Source organism: Austrofundulus limnaeus, unplaced genomic scaffold, assembly GCF_001266775.1.
Source record: "Austrofundulus limnaeus strain Quisiro unplaced genomic scaffold, Austrofundulus_limnaeus-1.0 Scaffold1493, whole genome shotgun sequence".
Lineage (NCBI taxonomy): Eukaryota > Metazoa > Chordata > Actinopteri > Cyprinodontiformes > Rivulidae > Austrofundulus > Austrofundulus limnaeus.
The window spans coordinates 4021-27792 of NW_013953895.1; the positions used below are offsets into that span (position 1 = coordinate 4021).

A 23772-nucleotide genomic window follows, 5' to 3' on the forward strand; every position below is an offset into this window, starting at 1 on the left:
TATGATGATTATATGGTGTTTTAGTTACTTATTGTGATTGCTGTACGATATCTTTATAGACAAAAATCAATTTTTTTTTCAAATTTTGTACAGCCGCTTTGCTCAGACTAACTTGGTTTGCCAACACAGGTCACACATAGAAGGTGGAGGTTGTCCAAATACATGGATTTCTGGGTTTTTTTCTGTTCAAATTAGGAAGAATATTAATATATATATATATATACATATATATCCTTGTTTTCTGTTTCAGACGGCGCTGAAGCGACGAGGAAGCAGGGAAGCCTTCAAAGACAAAAAACCCACAAGTCAGGTAAACAGAAACTTGTATCCTTTGGTTTTAATTTAGTATGAATAAATATGTAGTCATAAAACCAAAAGGTTTATATTTTACTGTTAAAAGTAAAAGATGATTTGTGACATTGTGGAACAAAAGAGAGAGAAACACAAACTGTCGTGGTGTTTTTGAAGCACTTTAGTTCTGATCCTGTTTCAGTCAAAGTGAGCAGTTTTTTCATGGCGTCCCTTTCTGTCGGCCCTCGCAGGAGGACAGCGCAGACCTCCGGTGCCAGCTCCAGTTCTCCAAAGAGGAGTCCGGCCTGATGAGGAAGAAGATGGCGAAGCTGGGTCGAGAGAAGGACGAGCTCGAGCAGGAGCTGCAGAAGTACAAATCCATCTACGGGGATATCGACAGCCCGCTGCCCCTGGCGGAGTGCTCGGGCGGGGGCCCTCACACCACGCGGGAGGCCGAGCTGCGCCTCCGCCTGAAGCTGGTGGAGGAGGAGGCCAACATCCTGGGGAGGAAGATCGTGGAGCTGGAGGTGGAGAACCGCAGCTTGCGGGCAGAAAACGAAGACATCCGCAGTCAGTACGAGAGGGACTGCTTCGGGCGGGAGCCGTTCTCCAGCATGCCCTCGTCCCCGTATGGCGGCGATCCGCTGGAGTCAGCCAATGAGCTGCGTCGCCACCTCCAGTTCGTCGAGGAGGAGGCGGAGCTTCTGCGCCGATCCATCTCGGAGATCGAGGACCACAACAGGCAGCTGACGTCTGAACTCAACCGCTTCAAGTTCGGCCCGAGCAGCAGCAGCTCTGGACCTGCTGGGGACGAGGCCAGTGAGGGGGTCCTCTTCAAGTCCGGTAACGGCAGCGGGATGCTGGGGGAGGAGCTAAAGTCGGCCAGGATGCAGATCAACGAGCTGAGCGGAAAGGTGATGAAGCTGCAGTACGAGAACCGCGTCCTCATGTCCAACGTCCAGCGCTGCGACCTGGCCGCGCACCTCGGCCTTCGCACCGGCAGCCCTCGAGACAGCGACGCGGAGAGCGACGCGGGCCGCAGGGAGGCCGCCGAGGAGGAGGAGGCGGGGCGACTTCTTCTCCTGCAGCCGAAACGCGAGGGCCCCGTCGGAGGGGAGAGCGACTCCGAAGACGTGTTTGAGAAAACGGGAACCACCTCAGGGTTAGGGAGCATGAAACCCGCCGACGGCAGCGACCTGAGCGCCGTCGAAGCAGCCAGCCGCAGGAGGGAAGAGCGCGAGTCCTTCGCCAACGTGAAGCGAGAGGCCGACCGGCTGGGGAAGTCCGTGGACCGTCTGATCACAGACACAGATAGCCTGATCTTTGAAGGACAGCTGCTGGTGACGACAGGGGAGGACCTTGAGGGCGGCGTGGCCTCCGGGTCCAAACCAGACTCTCAGGTCCTGGACACAGTCAACACCCGCATGAAGGCTTTCCGCACTGAGCTGCACATCTTCATGGAGAAACTGGACCACRTAGGGGAGGGGCTTAGAGAAAGGACAGACGACCTCTCGCCCATGCCGAACCTCACAGAGTCCAGCAGCTTCCTGTCCACCGTCACCTCCATGTCCCGCGACTCTCCCATYGGCACCTTCGGACGAGACCTGATCACGGACTTCCAGGTGAGTTCATTGGACCCAGATCTGTTTGTTGTCACCATTTTTTACCTCMCGAGTTTAGACAAAATGAAACTAGTAGAATCCAGATACATACCAATTCAAAGGGTTTCTAAACGTGAGCAGTTCTTTACACTTAACATAAATGTCCCTAAGTGTTCAGTCATTAGTGGACCATTAGAGACCAAAATCAACTCAACGGGAGCCTCAATCAGCTGTGTGCGCAATAAGATTCAGCTCTAATTAGAGACGAGAGTAACACTGAACAGCTTCAACACAAATCTTAGCCCAAGTTGCACAACGACTCCTAATGAATCAGTCTGGATTTTATTTTATTTCAAGAGAGCTGTGATCCCTTTACCTTGTTTCGTTAAATGAGAAAGAACTTGTTTTAAGCACTTTAGGTGCTAAAATGGACTTTTCAGTTGTCAAAGTAAGCACCTGGTTTAGGTTTATTGCGTCTCAGTGTCCTGTTTGTAATGTGTGAAGGTAGAATGAGCAAATGACCTCCCCCTGTGGTAGTCACAGGGTTGAATTAATGACCTGCCTAAAGCAGGAAGGAGCTACGACACTTTTATAAAGAATATAACGCCGGATCTGTTCAGTTWGATGGAATCAGAGATGGGGACTCATGACTCTGACTTAGACTTGACTTGGACTTGTGGTTTGAGACTCGCAAACAATGCAAGTCTTTTCACTGCCCGGCTCACAATGCTCACTCCCTCAATACACCTCCRTGCTCCCCTCCCCCTCGCCTGAGAACAGGAGGGGCCAGTGCCGTTCAGTGTTAATGACACGTACCTACATGACAGAGTATCAGCATGGCAGRCTGCCATTCGTTATAAGCTTTGCTTACAGACACTTTATTCAACGCCATGACAAGAGACTGGCAAAATGGAGTCCAAATCCAAAATTGGCAATGGCAAGATATAATTACAGTATGCTTTTGTAAGACTACAAGTGCAAAATACAGTTAACAATACTCTAAATGCATGATTGTTGTTATTTCAGCCTTAACCTTATCTGTATGTTTAACAGAGTATTATGTTTTAATAGTATTATTAAAACGTACTACTAATATTTGATTATAATATAGTATTATAGAATATAATCTAGTATAGTTAGAATACCTTTGATCAAAATGCCAGTTAAGTGATACATGCAACAAGACTTGGACTTGAGGTCAAGAGACTTGAGACTTGGATGTTTGGTCACAGACTTGACTTGGAGGTCAAAAATTGATACTTGACTTGGACTCGCAAAAAAAGACTTGCGCACATCTCTGGATGGAGTCAACAAAGGTTAAAGTTCAAGAAGCTCACTTATGGYCTAAAAGCTGATTCTGCTGCAACAGTTTATATCTGATCTTAAAGTTCAGCATTAGTCTGATACTTCAATAAAGCAACATTTAGCTTTAGAGCACAAACATTGCTGAAACCTTACATTRCATCAGCTGTGGTCGACAGGTTTGGCTGCTTTGCTTTAACTCACATCCTGTGTCAACTTGTTACCAAAGTAAAAAAGTGCGTTTTTATTACAAAACAAGTCTTTATGGTWTTCTCGTGCTGGCGTTTTATTTTAAAGGAAGCAAACTTAACCAARGTCTGATGGTAGTAAGGAGGGACAACAGGGCTATGGTTGTTGTGAAACAAGTAGTGCAKATTATTCAAAACAATCCATTACATTGATCATAAAGAATAGCCAACACAGAATTKTATTATTGAATATTGTATTACTTAACCATGTAAATGCTCATTTCTGAGGTGCRCCCACAGGAAGCATAGATAGACATCAAAGAAATGAGTGATTAATCAGMTAATCGAAAAAATAATSAACAGATTAGTCGGCTATCAAAGTAATTGTTAGGYGCAGCCSTAAAAACAAGTTATATTTTCTTTTTATATTTGCTGTAAACTAGAAACATTGCATTAAAAAAATCTAAAGAGCCGCCAGGAAAAGCCAGCTTGTTTGGTGTTTTGTTGTTTTCGGCCCGTAAATCGAGTCATAAAAGATTTGATTGGATAGTCATCCACGTCTTTTAGGAAGTTGCGAGGTCCTGTCTCTTTAAGACACCCAGCTCTACCACACTGCAACCACCACCCCTCCCCAGTCCCACTGCCACCACCATCGCTTCCTGCTGCTGCTGCCTCCACATCTGCATCTCCATGCACATCCACATAGCCAGCAGCCCCGCCCCACCCCGCCCCGCCTGTCTGCCTCCCTGCACTCACTGTCTGCAGCTTTGCGGGGCCCAGGGAGGGCGCTTGGTGTGAATGGAGTAAGTACTGAAAGTGTCGTAGCAGCTTATTAACTTCTTTGGACCCCTGTGAAGAGTTGCATGAAGAAGTTCAGTGTTTTTCTTTTTTTTTCTTTTTTTAACTCATATTTTATGAATCATAAATAGTTTGGTTGCATTCTACATTATGTCATCTCAAAAACTCAAACTGGATTGGTGACTCCATGGTGTTTCTAAGGAAACWGACAATAACAATGTGAAATGGACCAAACAGAGAGAGCTGCATGGTGCTGAATGAGTCGCCTGTGGAAGAACGTCTCTGGCTGACATCCTGCTTTCTGTTCTTGTTTAAAGAAAGTCTCAGATATGGTTTACCTTCCAGGTTCAGCTTCATCTCTGTGCTGCATGAYCAAGCAAACATCTTTTCCTTTTTCCTAATTAGACAGGAAATAAAACAGCTTTTTAAACGTAATGCTCCACAWRAAGTGAAGAAATCTGCTCTCGCTTACCAACTYGTGAGACATTTCTTACTCAGTGAGGAACGCAGAAGCTTCCCCTCCCAACAAGGCCGGAATGGATTTATTATGCAGACTGAGGCAAAACRCTCCATGTTTGTCCCGGAGACACCGCCACCGTTTCTGACAGACAAAGAGCAACRATGCTAGATGTTAGAAGTAGGGGTGTCCCGATACTAGGGGTGTAACAGTACATCGATCCACATGGATACATCAATGAAATGATCAAAGATTCAGTTACATCARGGCAAAGTGAAAACATCGATCCTCATTATCAGGATATGGATTGAAAAAAGGTTCATCTCCTGTCTAAACCTTTTTTTGCATCGTATCAATTGCAGACTTTTAAATTTAATCTAAATCSTATCATGACAGACTTTGTAATATCAATAAACATTGTATCGTCATCCAAACAAACTGATATAATGTGGTTTACACACTTACCCGATACCAGATTTTCCTCAAACCGTACGTCTACTTCAGTTTGGGCACTTCCCAATACCAAGTACATTCCAAGTTAAAACCTAAACATTACACAATGACTTTAAAAACACATTTTTAAATTTAGAATAAGTTGGTTCTCATTCCTCACAGGCCGACAGCCCATCTGACTGCATCAAATCTAATATACAGCATGATATATACTGTTGAAACATTTTAATTAAAAAAAAACAAGGTTTTCTTTCAACTCATAAATGTTGCCATAAACTGACAAACCTTACACTTGAAATTTAAACTGTAACATATACGATGAATGGATTATTGATGCTGATATATAGTATTGATATTGGTGTCAGGTTCTCGTAAAAATCACTTTTCAGAAACACAGAGAACAACAGAAATGTATAAACTCTGTTTAGACCAAGTGTGTATCAGCGTACCAGAAGTTGGCATACAGTGCACTGCAATGCATCTAAAATACCCATCATTCACATTAGTAACTGTAGAAAGGTCMATTTAGGAAAAAAACTAAGTTCTTCCTAGGGTTGGGCAGTATTGGCAAAAAAATTAATCACAATTAATTTTGGTATTTGGCCAATRACGATTAATTTGACRATTAATCCCCTGGAGTCCCTCCGTGGACACCTTTTTGTCCTAGTCACATGACCAATTTAGTGGGAAAGATTTGCTCTTCGTAAAAATCTGTTCCAAATTGTGTCAAAATTACAGACTTCAGGCTATACATCAAACTTTAAAATGTCTTGATAGAGAAATAAATTACAGAACTTTTTTTTTAATGTTCGTCATGTTTGAAGCGGAGAGGAACACCGAACGAACTCTGCTTGGCGGCATTAATTGTATTAATCGTCAAGTGCCAAAGAATAATCGATTGTTTTTCTGACGATCAATTGCACAAGATACGATTACGCCCAGCCCTAGTTCTTCCTCTCGGCCAGCATAGCCATGGAGAACCCCAGGGTTACGCACACCTATAAACGTCGCCGCGACAAATACGTTTTGCTGTAACGTTTGTAAAGATAGCTGTATTTTCCTACAGCCTCGGMCAGCTGTTCCTCAGCGGAGCARKTGGAACCGTTCGCTCGATTTTTCCTCATAAACACACTAAGAGTTAACGTCTACCCTTGGGAGAAGAGTGTGTTGACAAGAGTCTCCGGAAGCTCCGGGGAGAACAAAATTTGACAACCGTTAGCAAGAACAGATTTCTTCACTTCTTGCGGGGCATGAGTCCAGCTGGATGCACTGGCTTGGTTCTGCTTTGCTCCTCTTCCTCTGGTTAGTCTGGGTGAAGCTGGGTGGTTCTGCTACATCAGTACTTTGCACGTTTTTGAGAAATGTAGTAGGGCAAAGGTCTGAGGTCACGACCCCTAGTGGATTTGTGAAGGTACTGCAGGGGGGAGTGAGATTTTTGGTAAAAAAAAATTTTTGTATTTCCAAGTTTTGTCTCTGTATCAAATGCTTAGTAATAAGTCATGYTTTATGTAGTACTGTAGTTTGTTATAAAATACAATATAATACACATTATAAATAAATACTGTACATATGTATATAGTAGGGGGTCCTTGCTCCATCTCTCCCTCAGTYTGAGGGTCCCAGACAGAAAAACGTTGAAGACCCCTGTTTGTAGAGTTTAATTTAAAAAAATACCCCTTTAATATTAATAAACAGCAGCAGTAAAATGTTTATCTCAAAGTAAAAGTACTCATTCATCAAAGGAACATAATAGTTCTTATCCTGGGACTGTTTAAAAAAAGGCATAAAAACACGACTTCAGCACTTTTATGATTATGAAACAGCACCTTTATTTATAAAAAGTGTAATTTTTAATATTGTCTTGTTCACAGCATGCACCTTTAGCACGTTCCTGCTTCAAGCCTAAAAATAAAAGTTTATTTTTATTGTTAAATTTAATATAATTTGCATCCCCACTGACCGGAGATGCAATTATCCTTGATTTCGTTGCTTCTGAAGCACACACGGCTGTGCACTAGCATGTGTTAGCCTTCCTAGCTGTAGCTCTGCAGTTCTTGGTGGTATTTCTCAGTTGTTGGTTTGGACTCATGTATCCCTCATTGCATGCGCTTCATAACAGGTGTTTTGCATTTCTTTTTTTCCCCCCCTGGTTCCCTCTCTTTGTTCCTCTTTGTGTTCCCACCAGATGTTTCAGCCCATTGTTTTGTTCATCCTCATCCTCGTTCTTTTCTCATCTCTCTCTTACGCCGTCATCTTTAAGTTGGTCTTCCTCTTCGCGCTCTTCTTCATACTCTAGTCCGATCCTTCCCTCATCATGTAGTCTGTTGATTTTACCTCCTTTGCTTATGGTTTTATTCCCATTTTAAGTTTTTATTTTTGTTTTATCCTCGCTTGCTTATCTTCCTCGCCCTCCCTCTTTACCTCGTTTGGTGTCTTTTGTCGGTTTTGTCCACAATCCACCTTATACATGTCCCCCCTCCCTACCCCTCACCACCACCACCCGTACCTGTTGCCCACCCTTCTACTCCTTTACACTCTCCTCCCAACACCCCCCTCCCCTCCCCATGTCACTCACAGTCCGTTCAGAGGGATGAGCTGGAGTGGCGACTAGGACAGGAGCGAGGTGTGGAGCCCCAGACCCAGAGACTCACTGTGTACCACAGGCCCCTGGCTTTAAGAATAGAGGTCAGTGCCTCCTCCCTCCTTCACCTCCCCTTCCACACCAGYGCGGGCCCACTGCCGAAAACTAAAGCATGGATTTGAGACGGATGTTGTCATTTTATCAACCAAAAGATTAAAACTGAAATAAGGTTCAGATGAGGCCGATAAAGACCCTCTCGGTGTGAGAGAACGACACACACCTAGAGCGCTTACCACGCTACTTACCTCAAGTGTGAAACTTTGGTCAACTTCCTGTGTGGACGGATATCTGGTTGTAAAGAACTGTGTCTTTGTATTTACAGTTCGGTTTTATTTTTTATAAAGATATATTTAAAGTAAATGAAGGAAAAGACCAACTTGAGCTTAAATTATTTGTGATTTATTTGTCACGTTAGGTTTATTTTGTTGTCGTTTTCGTCCCAGTAGAAAGTTTTTAAAGATTTTTAAACTTAAGTGATTGAAAGGAAAAAAATTAACCTAGAAAAATTACATTTTCAACACAGCGAGCRAACCCACATGAGATATTTGGCGATTATTTTACGCCAGATGCTCAAACTGGGCTCAAACCTGCAGCCTCCAGATTACGAGTCCGTCACACTGACCGCTGAGCTAAACAAATAAAAGACAAGCTAAAAGCTGATAATTGTAGATAGCTAGCTAACAGTGTCAAAGATAAGAAGTTTAAATTAGCAAGAGGTTAGCTAAAATCTAAATTAGCAAAATAGAAGATAAAAATAGCAAAACACTGGCTAAAAGTTAAAGTTGAGAAATTATACTTCAAAATATCAAAGCACAAGATAAATATAGCTAAAGACTAGCTAAAGCTAAAGTCGCAGTGTGGTATTTAAAAGTAACAAAACATTGCCTAAAAGTAGTTAAAGTTTAGCTAAAAGCTAAAATAGCACAGTTTTAGCACAAACTAAAACTAGGTAAAGACTAGCAAAAATCTAGCCTGTTAAAAACCAGACCCTTGTTCTTCACTTTGCTTTGTACAAAGGGTCTGGACTCTTGACTATTGAGAAGMGATTGTTTCCTGGAGGCGTGGCCTCTGTTGAMGTTTAAAACGATTGGATCTGATTTACCCAATCGCTAACGGTCGCGGCCAGCTTCACTGTGAAGGAGGCTAAGCTAAGAAGCTAACCAGAAATCGCGTGTGCTGTAAACAACCCTACTGAGAGGAGAAAAGTACAGAGCCGAGCGAGACTACTGTAAATGAGAGCTGCTGCTTTGACAGAGAAATTTAATTTAATTTGGAAGCCTTATCAACACGGACCGGCTTTATTCACTTCCTCCACTGCCGTATGCTAAAATAACTAGCAGACACCGCGCAGAACATCTACGTCGTTCAAAACTCCTCCTTCTGTTTGCTGATTGGCCCAGGTAAAATTCTACCGAAGAAATCCTTGTCTGTGGGAGAAATCCCAGACGGAGCAGTGAAGGGAAACTAGAATTGAGCAGAACTGCGTAGGAAGGCAAGGGCCAGGCTAGCGAATATCTGAAGTTGAAAAATTGTATTTTAAAATAGCAAAACCCTAGCTAAAATTAGCAAAAGGCTAGGTAAAAGTAGCAAAATGCTAGCTAAAATTAGCAAAAGGCTAGCTAAAAGTAGCAAAAGGTTAGCTAAAAGTATCAAAATGCTAGCTAAAAGTAAAAGTGGTCCAAGACAAAAATAGAGAACTGAAGATTTTTTGAAAACATTTTTGTAGAAACTTGAGTTATCTCAATGTGTTTCTATGGATAAAATATCTGTAAATAATGTAAAATATTGCTAAAAAAAAAAGTATAAAAGGCATAGCTCCCATCTCTTGAATGAGCTGAATGTTTAAATAGAAAAACTAAATGAGCAGAATTAAATAGATTTTAAATGTAACTGAATGATGTCATGGATCGCTCTGAGGAGCAGTCTCTGGGGTTATTTGGTGTTGATGCTCAGCTGTACGGCAACAAACGTGGGTCAGGAACTTTACAGATTAAAATATTTACATCAAACAGCTCATAATGCATTTAAAATGTGTGATGTTTCTAGGGTTAAATTTCAGGAGCTCCAGTTTGTTGTAAAAGTCTGCTCAGTCCAGAATGTCTCCAGAAACTGTCCTTTAGATGATGAACACAGTTTCACTTCATTCACTCTAATTTCCCACTAAAATCCACTCCCATAGCCACGAATATTTCATTCAAACTTTCATCTGGTTTTACATTTTCACGTCCCTGAACAGCATAAAAGAGCCCTCGGTTTGAAGTGGGGTTCACCTGGTAGGTTATTAACAGTTAATATCTTACCTGTTGTAGATGCCTAATTCTGCATTGTGTGTTTTTTTTCCTGCCTGAATATTATAAAGTTCTGCAGGCTGCAATGAGAGTGCTACAGCTAGCTGCTGTTGCTAGTCGCTTTTACAAATAACTAGAATTCCAAGTAAATAATGTCGTGAAATTAACAGCGACATTAACAGAAGAGGAATGTCTGGGTTTTTATTACAGCACAATTCTGTTTAACACTTCTTGTACGTTTAAATGGCATTTCACAAAACTATCTGCAACAGGTTAGATGTTTATTGTTCCTGCTTTCCATAAAGCCTCGCTCTTCGGCAGAACTGAACTGTCACTTTAAGGTTTAATTCCCCAGTTGAAGAAATGTGAAAAAAAAGCAAAGAGGCAGGTATGTTACGGCTCGTGAGGCGTTCATGCACTACAAAAATTAGCCATAAAATATGTTAAAATAAATAAATTATAGTTTTCTCAAATTAAGTGAAATTAATCTGCCAGTGCAGTGAATATTGCACTTTCTAGCTAACAAGATTAATGATCTGACTCTGCTCTTGCTTAGGGTATTAGTCTCAAAACAGGAWCAAAAATACTTTTTGCCTCATATAAAACTTAGACGGACAATTTTTACAGTTTGAACCTTCGGGAAATCTGATATTTGCACTCAGATCCTCACGAAAGGACGTCGTCACGATCAGCTCTTGTGATTTATCGTATTTAAAAACTCAAAGAGGTGAATCCTTCAGTGACTCAGCTGTTTAGAAAAATAAAGCAGCTTTGTGCTCGGAGGACCTTCATAATCGCTGCTGGTGCTCACAGAGAAACTGACGGCCGTTGCGTAACCCGGAGTCCTGGCAGCAGCGATGATGTGGCACGTTGCTGCTGGAGTCGCAGCTATGACACGTTGGTGTGGAGTTTTCTGCCGCAGTGTAATCTGTGTGTGTGTGTGTGTGTGTGTGTGTGTGNTGTTCCTCTCTGTGCCTTTAAGACCACACGTGTCTCTCCTCTCCCTGTGCACCTCTCAAAGTTTGACTGTGGGGAATATTGAGGAGACGGGTGCAGCAGAAACACACAGCAGCATCCGAGGAAGAGGGGGAGGAGGAGGAAGAGGAGGCAGCTGTGAGACAGGGAGAGAGAGGGGTGGGGGGGGGGGGGGGGAAATGGACCACAGCTCGTGTGGGAGGGTCCGACTCCGGCGATAAGAACAAAGACAGAGATGATCTGAGTGGATTCGGAAATGGGAAATACAGGAAGGTTGATGTGACGCCCGGCTGCAGCCTCCTCTCCTCTCCTCTCCTCCTCCTCCTCCTCCTCCATCCCATCATCATCATGCCGCTCGTCCTCCGCGCGCTCCTCTTTGGCTTCGTCACGCTGCTGGTGCTGCTTCTGGTTCTGGACGATATGGCAGAAGTGGGGAAAGAAGCTGCGTGAGTCCTTTCTCCTCCAAAACCACATGTGTGTCAGAGCGCGTGGAGTCCAGATTATAATCTGAGAAGGTGTAATCTGTGTGTGTGTGTGTGTGTGTGTGTGTGTGTGGGAGAGGATTAGCATTGCACCGTCAGCGTATGTGATTTGCGTTTGACATTGGGCCGGCAGCGAGGTGATCCGGGGTCAGCTCAACTTACCGTCAGAGGAGGGGGAAACCGAAGAGGCCCCGGCGTCGGACTGAGGGAATAAAATCCCATCATGCACTGCTGCAGCTCACAAACTTGTTTTTTTTTTTTTTAAATAAAGTCAAACCATCACATCGAGAATCATAAACATCTCATTTCTGACCGAAGCGAAGCTGAGATGTGCAGCTGCTGAGAACCGTGGGTCCGGAAACACCCGAGTGACGTTTAGTTACAGCTGAATAATACAACAAATAAAGTGATCAGTAAACTGCTGTTTTTCTGTTTTTGTGGGTTCAGCATCGAGACCCGGCTGGTTCTGACGTGCAGGTCTGTCCGGATCACGAGCGAAGAGGCAGAGCTGCAGCAGAGGAGCCTCAGGTACAAAAAAAAAAATCAACTTCAAACTGAAATTTTGACTTTAAATTAATGAGAGGAAGCCCTGCGTTTGTGCAGAATCAACCATCAAATATCAAAGTTCTGCTGCAGTTGGACGGGATAAATCTTCTGCCAGCAGGAATTCAATTAATTTAGTTAGTTTCGCTAAATTGAAACTGAATTTAAAGTTTTGAATTTGAATTAATTTGCTTTGAAACTATATTTTGGTTTATTAAAAATGCGGTTTCGCTACTTTTAGTTTCAGTTCCAAAATCCAGATTTTTGTGTCACACTTCCTGGTCCTTGAGAAAGCCAGGCAGRGTAATCAAACACAGATCCACAGATTTAAGTTTCACTTTGGTGAAGTTTCCCTTCTGTGTGTAACATAGTTGATGCAATCCACTGTAAAAGTGACAAAAACAGGCAGTCATTTTATTGCAGTGATTAATTTTACCTGTAGAACACGTTACATTTACATCACATCATGGATCAGTCAGCAGCAGCATCTGATCAATACTGAATGCGATCCATGATGTGAAGTAAATGTAACTTTTTATACATATGGGTAAAATTAATCAGTGCAATAAAATAACTGTCTGTTTTTGTCACTTTTACAGTGGATTGCATCAACTCTGTTACATACAGAAGGAAACTTCACCAAAGTGAAACTTAAATCTGTGGATCTGTGTTTGATTACTCTGCCTGGCTTTCTCAAGGACCAGGAAGTGTGACACAAAAATCTGAACTTTGGAACTGAAATCGAAAGTAGTCTAACTGAATTTTTATTTGACCAAAATACAATTTCAAAGCAAATTAATTCAAATTCAAAACTTAAAATTCAGTTTCAAACCAGTGCGTTCAGTTTTAAATTATGCACATACAGATTCAATCTGAGCAATTCACATTCAATTCCTGCTGGCACAAGATTTATCCCATACAGTTGTTTCATTTGTTCTGCAGAATTTTCACTAAGTATTTTTGTTTAATGTTGATTATTTGAAGTTTTAGATGCAAAAATCCCACTTTATTCTTTCAACATGACTGTTTCAGTGAAAAAAAAAAGTGTTTTATTGAAAAACTACAACCCAGAATAGAAAAGCAGGTGAAGAACTGTCGATTAATTCAGCGGCTGATTAAATCCACTTTTGTTTTCAGCAGCAGGAGGACGAAGGTCTGGAGCTTCAGGGCCTTCAGGGTCTCGAGGTGCCCTGGTCTCAGGAGAGGGCCGCCCTGCAGCAGGAGGTGCGCCTGTTCCGACGCAACACCATCATCTTCTACATGAAGCTCAGGGGGATCCTGCTGCGCTGGAGGCTCGGCCGCAGGGACGACTCGGGAGACGAGACGTTTCCWCCGGAGGTGAGACGGGACGACCGCGTCTCTCTCTGCTGAGTTATGAGACGGACCAGGAGGTTTGGCTTTGGTGCAGCTTTAGTTTGAGGACTGATTCAGAGATCACAGCACAGTTTTAGCTTCAGGTCTGTTTCTGTGATGAGCTGCTCGAGCGGTCCACGAAGCTCCGCCTCCTGTTTACAGTTTCCTGTGCATCCTGGGATAACTAAGCTCGATTTATGTTCTCAGTCCCTGGCTGTCCTGTGGTGAAACCTCATCAGTGCTCACAGATGGTGCAGCAGCGAGGAGCTGCCGCTTCCCTCCTGCATCCTTGACTCAAAGTCAGGTTTCTTGTTAGCTGTCTGAGCTCAGGGGGCGTTAATCTGCAGCTCTGTAGCTTTGACCGAAAACACCCTGAAAATAACGATCTTTAAATCTGTTAATGTAATAAAAAAAGCTGCTTTTATGATGCTTTAACAGAGCGATGAACAAAAGAAGCTTTAACCATCTCGTGTTTTAAAGTATTTGCTGCAGCATTGGTTGTGTATTTTGTAACAAAAGTTTTAAATAATTTTCGGAAAGCACCGGATGTTTAATTTACGTTTTATTTATTTCAAATTAACCCTTCGGTGTGTAGCTGGAGCGGTACCTCATCCRTGTTTTTTCGTATCGTCTTGTTCCAGCTGGAGAGGTTGGAGGTCTTCCCGGAGCTGGGAGCGCCGCCGGAGCGAGACGACCGGCTCCGGTTACCACCGACCGCAGGGGACGCCCCCGACAGTGGACCGAGCGTCCCTCTGCTGTCCCCTGATCGGCCCCTGCAGCAGCAGAGACAGGTACCGCCGGACCCATTAGGTTCTGCACAAACTCCAAAATTAACGTTTAAATCTAAACGTGGGCTTTTTAACTTTCCTCGAGATGTTTGGGATTATTAAAACCTCTTCAAAATAAAACCAAACCTCKTTTTTAAAGCAAGTGGTAGATTGAAAACTCTTAAAATAATAAAAAAATACTAGAAAGATGAAAAGAGTTATAGGTAATGGCTAAATTTTAAACAAAGCCCACATCTGTTAGTGCTCAGAATACCTCTTAGGGATGATGCTCACCTACTACCACACCAAGTTTTAGGTCAATATCTGTAAAACTGTCTGAGTTGTAGCCATAATTGTGTTTTTCAAGATCAGTTGGATTTGGCAGCCATCTTGAGTTAAATCAACTCCAAAAGGTAATCAGCTGTAGACAAACATCCATAGATTACTTCCTGTTAGTTTCATTAAAATCCACCCAGTGGTTCGTGAGATATTTTGCTAACAGACAGCTTATTTGCAGTAGACGACAAAAAACGAACTAAAACTGGGTCGTTTTTTTCCAGTTTGGCACTTCATGCAAATTTTGACCCACTTATCGGCTTCGAAGCAGAATTTATATCGAGCTTCTCGCTGCGACTGAAGTCATGAAAGACGCCGGCGTCCTTTAAGATCCCGTCGAGGTGCAGGACTTGTTGAGATCAGGTCTCGGTCGGCCTCTCCTGTAAAGTAGAACCAGCGGATGTAAGCAGTCTGGACCGGCTGCATTATTAAGCACCTCTAAGTGCCTCGCTTTGTTCAAGGTGTTTTTTTTTTCATCATAAAGAGGAAGCTGAAGAGTGATCCCACTTCACTCTGCGAGCAGTTTTTCACTTTGAATAATCAATGTTTAATAAAAGCAAGCAGTAATACAGACCTGCAGCCTGTTTCTACACAAGCAGCCTCTGCAGAGAGACATGATACGATGTAAGGAGGTCAGTCAGGCTTTTCACAGCGGAGTTGGCAGAAATTGAGTCGAAACGTGAAATCTGTGCTGGAAATTTAGTTCCACAGAGTCCTGACGAAATCTGATTCTAAAAATAAATATCAGGAATAATTCAGATGAGAGTTTTTCTGCAGTGATGAAACTCTGGAGTTTTAACAGATGGTACCCGTGACATATCTCAACAGCTGTTCATCTCAGCGGTGTGAAATTTATTTTGCAGCATGTTATTAATTTTATCTTTCCAAAAAATGCATTCATGTTTATTACAAAAAATTGATGTCACAGGCACTTTAAGTACTAAACTTAAAAAAAGTAAAGAAATTTGTGTTTGGTTGATTATATTTTTGTTTTAAAAATGCTTCTTGGCATTTTTCTCACACATATCCTGTATGTGTGAGTTTAATGTTTTGTGGATCAGATGTTTCAAGCCTGAAGAAACAAGACATGTTGTCAATTTAACAGTTTATTCTTTCAATCAGGGTTGTCAGTAGCATGTGGAAGAACCATACACAGCCACAACAGGACAGTCTTAGTGAAAGATTCATTGTGATCAATTAGTTCTCAGAGTATGTTCTGGGTGCAACTCTCAGCTACTACCACGTCAGATATGAGCTCCGTATGTGTTAAACTGACTGAGTTATAGCCATTTTTGTGTTTGCAGATATAATTGGCTGTGGCGGCCATCTTAAATTGAGTTGATGTCAAACATAAATCAGTTGAAGATGTACGTCCAGTGATTACTTCCTGAAAGTTTCATTACAATCTGACCTTTGGTTCATGAGATGTTTTACTAACAGACAAATGGACTGATGATCACCCTGAGCTCATCAAAACATTTAAGATGTTTCTGTTTCCTGTTTCTGCAGTTCGGGGAGAACCGGCGGGTGCTGCAGGCCCTGCGGGCGCTCCTGGAGGAGTTCCGAGAGGAGCTGCGGGAGGAGGAGTCGAGGCGGTGCCAGCTGCAGCAGGCGTACGCCAGCGACAAAGCTGCCTGGGAGGTCAAGTGGACGGAGATGAAGTGCCGGGTCGCCCAGGTACAGATGGCCTCTCAGCGCCGGCCGTTTAAAGAACCGGAACACAATCTGGTCGGAAAAAAAAAAAACCACCGTGCTTTTTTAGACTGCAGGAACCGGACGGTAAACATGTTGCCTCTTCCAGGCGTGACGTCCAGCTCCGGGCTAAAACAAACATGAGTTTAGCTCCAGATTCAGATCAGATTTAACAACAAAAGGAACAAAAATAAATTCATGAAGTKCAAAGCTGGAACAATTTACTGCAGCACCAGTCGGGACTCGACCCTGTCGCTTTATAAATTTAATTCAACAGCAGTCTGTAAACATCTAAAGAGGGAAACGTCTCGTTCTTGTCTGATCTAGAATGTGAAACTGAGGTGGTCTTTGCTGGGTTTTTGTCATGATGTGCTAAATAAACTCAGTTTGTTGTTTCGTGTCGTCTYGCTGAAATAAGCAAGGCCTTCCCTGAAAAAGTTGTTTTATGTCTGTCTAAAACCCGTGTATAATTTTTTGCATTGATGGCGCCTTTCCAGATATGTTAGCTGCCCCTAAGAGAGGCACGAATACAAACCTATACCATCAGCGAGGCTGGCTTTTGAACTGTGYGCTGAAAATGATAGGATTTGTCTTTCTTCCCTTCTAAAATGCTCGTTTTATACCGAGTCCTCTGATACAAATTCTTAGTTTTAAACATTTGATGTTTACAATGTTGCACTAAATGCGATGAAATACTTTAAAATTTTGGTTGTTTGCTAAAAAAAGAAAGGCGAGCAAATTAAAAAAAATAACTTTCTTTTTCATGTCATGTAAGAGCTGAAATTGATTTACAACAAATTCCAAACCTTTACAGATTGACCTAAAATCTGTTCAGATCTCAGTATTTGATGAAAACGGTTTTATCCTGACCCAGAGATGCATTCTTCTGAATAATGCCTGAAATCTTTGCGACATCAAATTGTACCTCTGTCAAAAATCCTTCTGTTATCAGTTTGTTCAGAAGATTTAAGCGTGTGGAGAAAATGCTGAGTCATGAAAGGTCAGGGTGGCCTTGATGAGATTGTGGAAATCACAGCAGGAGCCTCTTTGTCGGCTGCGCAGGACAATCGATCCTGATGGCTGGAGGACGGAACACGCTCTCCTCCTAACCTCCTGATCTGAAGATCACAAMGTCAGAGCTTTATGTGGTTCTAAAATAAAAAAAAGAAAAAAAAGAAGAAATACAGCTATTGGAAGCAATAAAGAGATTTGAGTAGCTCTGTGTGCAAAATAAATACTGAGCTTCTCTGAGTAATGGATATTTTGTTCCGATGGTTTGTTCTTCAGTTCGGGTCCAACGGGTCAAASCAGGAAGCAGTTTTATCATGTAAAACGAGGACAGAAATAATGTTAAACTGAACAMAAAGAACTAAAACCTGCAAAGAAAAGCTTCAGATGCGGCAGAAACGTAAAGTTTCCTGTGTGATCTGTTAGCGCTGTCAGAGGACAAGCTTTCGGCTACTAACACACCAAACTTTAGCTCATCACCTGTGAGAACTCACTGAGTTTATTCGTTTTTATTCACTCAGCTGTGGAGGCCATCTTGGATTGAATYGTTTAAGATTCATTAAAATCCATCTACTGATTTGTGAGATATWTTGYTAACAGACACGTKATGACATCATCRCTCTCCTTYCGTGGTTGGTATATTTTCTTTCCTGCAGATGCAAAGGGAGCTGTGTACCAGAGACCCGGTCAACAGGGGGTTCTTCTCAGGCCAGGACGGTCCGTGTAACGCCCCCCACTCCCCCTCTGCGTCCGCCCCGATGCCCCCCACTCGCTCCCACTCGGACTCGGAGGCCCTGCTGGAGGAGCGGGGGGCCGTGGCGAGGCTGAAGGGCTCGACGGAGAACCTGTTCCTGGACGCGCTGTCTCTGGACCCCCTGGGTGGTCTGGAGGTCCCGCCGCCCTCTAAGCTCGAGAGCGAGAAGAGGTTCCCCTGCATGACGGAGGTAAATGAGGTTTATGAGATTTTTACGAACAGCGATGTTTCAAAGCCGAGTTTTTAGATTAAATTCATTTTTGTTATTTTTCCTGAATTTCCTGCCTTTTWTTCATGTTTTTCCACTCGTAATGTGTGTGTTTTCTGCTTCTCAGGCCCTGAACGAGATCTCAGAGACTGAAGGTGCTCCTGACCTTGCAGAGGAGGACCTGAGGGAGGGAGGAAGTCTCCTCAGGTAACCTTTAGACACAAAGCTTCGTTGTTTTTATCAATAAACTGGTTTCAGAAAATCAGCTGCAGATTATTCAGACTCGCCGCAGTTTTTTTTAGCCGCTCCTCCCGAGACGTCGGTCRTCGACTCGATTAACTTTTACTTGAAGTGACACGGAATCTGTCCCCGCTGACKTCTCTTTTATGGAAGGAAACGGAGCCGGACCGCTGAGACGATAAATAATTCAGGCAATTTTAAAAACATTGTAAAGCTGCAGAAAAAAATACCAGCTCGTTTAGAGGTTTTATTTTTATTTATTTATTTTTTGTTTTCTTCTGTGGAGAAAAGAAAAGAGGTTGTGATGTTTGTTTCGAGYTGGATTTAAAGATGGTCAGGAAGCTCGGACTAAAACATGATAAAATAATTAAAAAGTCGTCATTGTTGTTTTTAAATGAACAGCTCCCACCTGTGTTTGTTACCTACAGAAACAGCTGAAATGACTGAAAAAGGGATAAAATTACAACATTTTCAATAAAATGTCAAGTTTTTCTAATCATTTTTTATTTTAACGCAAAATTATTTAAAATGTGAACAAACGGATATTGATTTTTGTCATTGAAATTTGCATAAAAGCAAGTCCATAAAGACACAGCTAGCTAACTAAATTAGCATATTGCTAACCTTTAAATGAAAGWTTTTATCAACGGTGTCTTCAGAAATACTCTCTTTAATGGCGATCTCCACTCATGACGTCATACGTACATTAAAATTTGTATAATAATATCATAATTTGTGTGACTGACTGCAGTAGAGTGCTATATATGAGGCTAGCATAGATGCTAAGGAAGCAGCTACCAGTACAGTAAAAACAATAAGGTTTACTATATTTTCTTAGTGACATAGAGTGCAGGGATAGGATCTGGGTGGTCCAGTTTGGGTCTTTTACCTCAGATAAAATGTTTGGAGCAGACGTTAAATCCATTGTTACACTTTGCTCTGATCAAACTCAGCTCATCCCATCGCTTGAATCCAGCTAACTAGCATCTTAGCTAGGGAAAAGTGACAAAACATACTCCTTCCATGTGGGGATGACGGCTGTGTCCTGAGTCACTGTTACAAGAACTGTAGCACAATGTTTTGTTGTCCTCCTGGTGGAAATTAATGCAGTTTTCCTGAATTTCTTTAGGCTTAAAGGGAACATATCATGTAAAATCTACTTTTTTAGCCATTAAATACATTTTGTTTTGTACTTGGAGTCTCTAGGAGGTAGAAAAGCTGGATTTTTGTCTCTCCTAGTGCTTCAAAGRWATATTTATATTCTGTTTGGGTCATATTTTTCAGCCCKTTCAGTTTTCTCTATTTTCTATGACGTTTTCTGAGTTTTTTACGTCAAATTATTTGCAGCGTTACAGCCAAAWAAGGTCTGGACTTAMTAAATACAATTTCCTCGTCTTCRTTCTGCWCTGGTTCTGGGATGGACAAGTCTTCTCTTGCTGACATCTTTTAATTAAATTGTAAATAAAACTCTTCTGCAAGCTAGAAAACGTAACCCCCGGAGGAGACCGGTCTGGAAGCCGGAGGAGGCGGGGCTTAAAACCAGCTGCTTTGAGGCACTCATCAGGAAAGGGGTGAAAGATGGGCTGATAAAGTTAGAATAAGAAGGAATTCAGACCAAAGCAATGTAGCTACACTTAATAAAGACCCCAAGTGAAAGATTTAAATGTTAAAAGGAAGGATTTTTAAAACTTTACATGTCTGCTTTAAACAGAGTYAAACCTCACACTGTGATTGAAACAGCTACCAGAGTTTGAACGCTCACCGGTGTTGAGCGGACGTGACCACTGTTCTAAAAATAACCTGATATTTCATTTCATTTTCCTCTACAGCCGTAAAGATGGAAAATCCCTCCCTTAAATGATTAGTGTCACTTTGAAGATTTTCTTTAATTTAGGACTGGAAAATATTATATTGTAAACATAACTACCTTGTTGCCAGGTGATAAATCAACAATTTGCATCTCATTTTGATGCGTTTGAGATGGAAAATTAGAAAATAACTGGTCATATATTTCCGCCTCTTCTCTGAGATTCAWCACCAGTTCTGCCGTATTTTTTTAYGTACACAAACYTTTTGATTGATTCATSCGAATGCTTTGTTTGTTGTTTGTTTTACGTTCAGAGCCAAGTCCGTTTGCTCCATGAGCGACTTCCAGCGGCTGATGGACAGCTCGCCGTTCCTCCCCGACAAGACGCGGCTGGGCGACCGCGGCCGGGACGACGTCACCCCGCCTCTGTCCCCGGACGACCTGAAGTACATCGAGGAGTTCAACAACAAGGGCTGGGACTTCCCGCCGCCCGCCTCTGGTCCACGGCCCATCCGGGAAGGGGAACCGGGCCCCGATCCTTTCCAGCCTGCTTCCTGGTTCCTGACCACCAGCGCCACCCTGACCACCAGCACCTTGAGCAGCCCCGAGCGCTGCCACAGGTCCCCGCTCAGGGGTAATGGAGGGGTGGGAGGGGTGGAGCACTTCGGGGTCCACATCCTCCACAGCCCCACCAGAGCCGGGGCGGCGGAGCATCCCTCTGCTCCAGAACCGGACTTGTTGTACTCCAAGGGGGCCCACGCCAGAAGCGGAGGAGAGGCTGGGATGGGTCCGAGTGGTCCGGACGAGGTGTTCAGCGGTACGAGGTGGCCCTGCCTCCTGGAGGGCGGGGGGCTCAGGACTTCTCCTAACCAGTCCCCCATCTGCTCCACGGTGGGCTACGCCTCCTCCCTGGAGCTGCAGCTCCACAGGAACATGAGCGACGACATGAAGGAGGTAGCCATCTCTGTGAGGAACGCCATCCGGTCGCCGCCGGGCCCGGCGGTCCGCGACACCGCCTGCCAGACCAACGGGTTCACCACCCGAGGCACCCAGACCACCCAGACCATCAGCGTGGGTCTACAGACAGACCTGCTGCGGACCCTGACCGGCAGCCCCCACCGCTGCCTCACCCCTAAAGGGGGCAACACGCCCGTGTCGTCTCCGTCCCGCAGCCAGMGGAAAGTCCCGTACTCTCCGGTGGTCCAGAGCAAGTTCGAGCGTCCCTGCTGCTCTCCAAAGTACGGCTCCCCGAAGCTGCAGCGCAAACCGTCCGCCACCAGCAAACCCGAGGCCCCCAACACCAGCCGCGCCCCGACCCCCACCACGCCTCAGAAGGGCAACAGCGAGTCGGCCTGGGCCCGGTCCACCACCACCCGGGACAGCCCGGTCCACACCACCATCACCGACGGCCTCTCCAGCCTCTTCAACATCATCGACCACACRCCGGTGGTCTATGACAAGTTCAACAAGTCCCCCAGCCGCTCGCGCCCCACGCCGCCCCCCACCGCCGAGCCCAGCCCCGCCCACCAGGCGAGCCTTGCCGCCGACCCCGGAGCATCGCAGGACGGGCCGCGGACCGCCCGGGGCCGCTCGCCGAGCCCCGCGCGGCTGACCGTGGAGGTGCAGGGGGACAGGAACCCCGAGGCGGCGAGCGTCCGCCAGGACCTGTCGGCGCCGCCGGGCTACACGCTGGCCGAGAACGCCGCCCGCATCCTGAACAAGAAGCTGCAGGAGCAGAGCTGCAGGGAGGAGCGGCGGCTGCAGGCCGGAGGGCCCAGCAGAGACGGCGGCAGGCCGGCCGAYACCGACAGAGGACAGACGGGATGTATGGAGGTAAATATGCCGACATCCTGGATCCACGGCTTCATCTTTCAGTCGATCTGGTGTTTCATGACTCCATGACTCTGAGACGCTTTTAAAATTTGATCATTAGCTTTAAAATGTTAATGCTTCTTTTGTTCCCAGATAGAAAGCTCTGASAGACACGACGGAAATGTTAAAATATTTAACCCTCCTCTGAAGACACGTTTCTTTTTCTCTGTATCTCTCTGCTCCTGTCTGGATCTCTGGATCTCTGCAGCTCCACAGAAATCTGTTTCACAGTGAAATAAATCATCTCTTGTTCATGAAAAGCTGCAGAATCTATCAAACGTTAGGAAAGAAACGGCGCTTTATTTAATCAGTCTGGCCCATTGATCTGACCTATAATGACAGTAATAAATGTAAGAACTGAGTAATGTTTTCTCTCATTTTAAAGTCTACAGATAGATTTTATTAAGGTATTAATATACACTTGATCATACTTTATTGTAGCAGAAGTATGTTTTATATGTAACAAATCTGTTACATTTAAAATAATGAACTTGGTGAAGACTTTTCTGGAGGAAATTACACAAATTARCTGATAAAAGAAATCAAACTAATCTGTTGAAGTTTTTTTTACTGATAAACTTTGTTGACATGAAAACAAACTTTTCTTGTGTTTTTCCCCTCCTGTTTAAYGGTTGTTTGCAGACTTCTGTGCGGCCTCCAGGCTGACAGCAGCGTCAAAATTCATTTTGCTAGTTTTACAAATCGACATTTCCCTCTCTAATCTTTCCCTTCTTCCTCCTCCTCCTCCTCCTCCTCCTCCTCCTCCTCCCGTCTGCTGTGATCTGGTCCAGAACCACACTGTCATACTAACAACACCTTGGGGGCTCTAACTCTGCTTGTCTCCATGATGTAAGTTCCTCTTCCTCCTCTTCSTTCATGGCCGTCGGCGGTGGGTTCACCCGGGCTGGCGGACCTGTCACCTCACGCCCTGCAGACCTCCTCCTCACCTCCCCTCACCTCCTCTTCATTAACGCATGCTCCACAGGTCAGCAGGGTGTGTGAAGCAATCGACGTGGTGTCAAAAGTTGTGCATCGATTCCTTTGTGTTGATTTGTGCATGCTCTGTGTTTTAGATTGATCATCTGTTTAGTTCTGAAGGACCATACTGGTGGTTTTGCATGTTGTCCATTTAACATCAGTCACGTCTACTTCCTGTAACACAATGTCATGCATTTTTTTAGAAATTAAATTTTACTGACTTTTTTCTTTTTTTCATTTGTATAGATCATTTAAATTACATTGTTCATRAGAAAAAAATTGAAAAAAATGCTTCGTTCTAAATGATATTTAAGATCTCRTCCACAAAAAACCAAACTGTCTCATGGGGAAAAAACATTTGCAAATATGACATCTTATTACAACAACAGAAAGGTTCAAAGGTTGAAGTGGTATGATGTTTAGCTGGCTCAGAAAGTGGAGGGAAATCAAACTGCATGTTTTTTTTTCAATGTGGAAAGAAAATTTTCAATTCCTATTATTTTAAGGTAATTCTTAGGATAAAATAAGTTACAATTTATTTGTGAAATTTTAAGAAAATGACTATAAATGATTTCTTTTTACAACAATAAAAATGTTAGCAAATATGCTAACTGGTTCATGTTTAGCTAGATGAGAAAATGGAGGGAAATCAAACATTTGAGAGGTTAAATTTCAAGATAGCTCTTGTAATAAAATAGATCACTACATATTTACGTATATATAATGTATATATATATA

General features: G+C 43.5%; 1 protein-coding gene across 1 annotated transcript; it reads left to right on the top strand.

Moving 5' to 3' along the window:
* Positions 1-250: 250 nt before the first annotated feature.
* LOC106535577 (microtubule cross-linking factor 1) lies at positions 251-23259 on the top strand (the record flags this gene model as incomplete). Its single annotated transcript, XM_014032617.1, is given in 11 exon segments — positions 251-310; positions 543-1913; positions 7668-7775; positions 11924-12004; positions 13157-13357; positions 14014-14163; positions 15985-16152; positions 17832-18119; positions 18265-18344; positions 20499-22017; positions 22848-23259. Coding segments are annotated over 11 exon segments (4065 nt in total), but the record flags the coding sequence as incomplete, so codon positions are not given.
* Between the last annotated feature and the right edge of the window lie 513 nt (positions 23260-23772).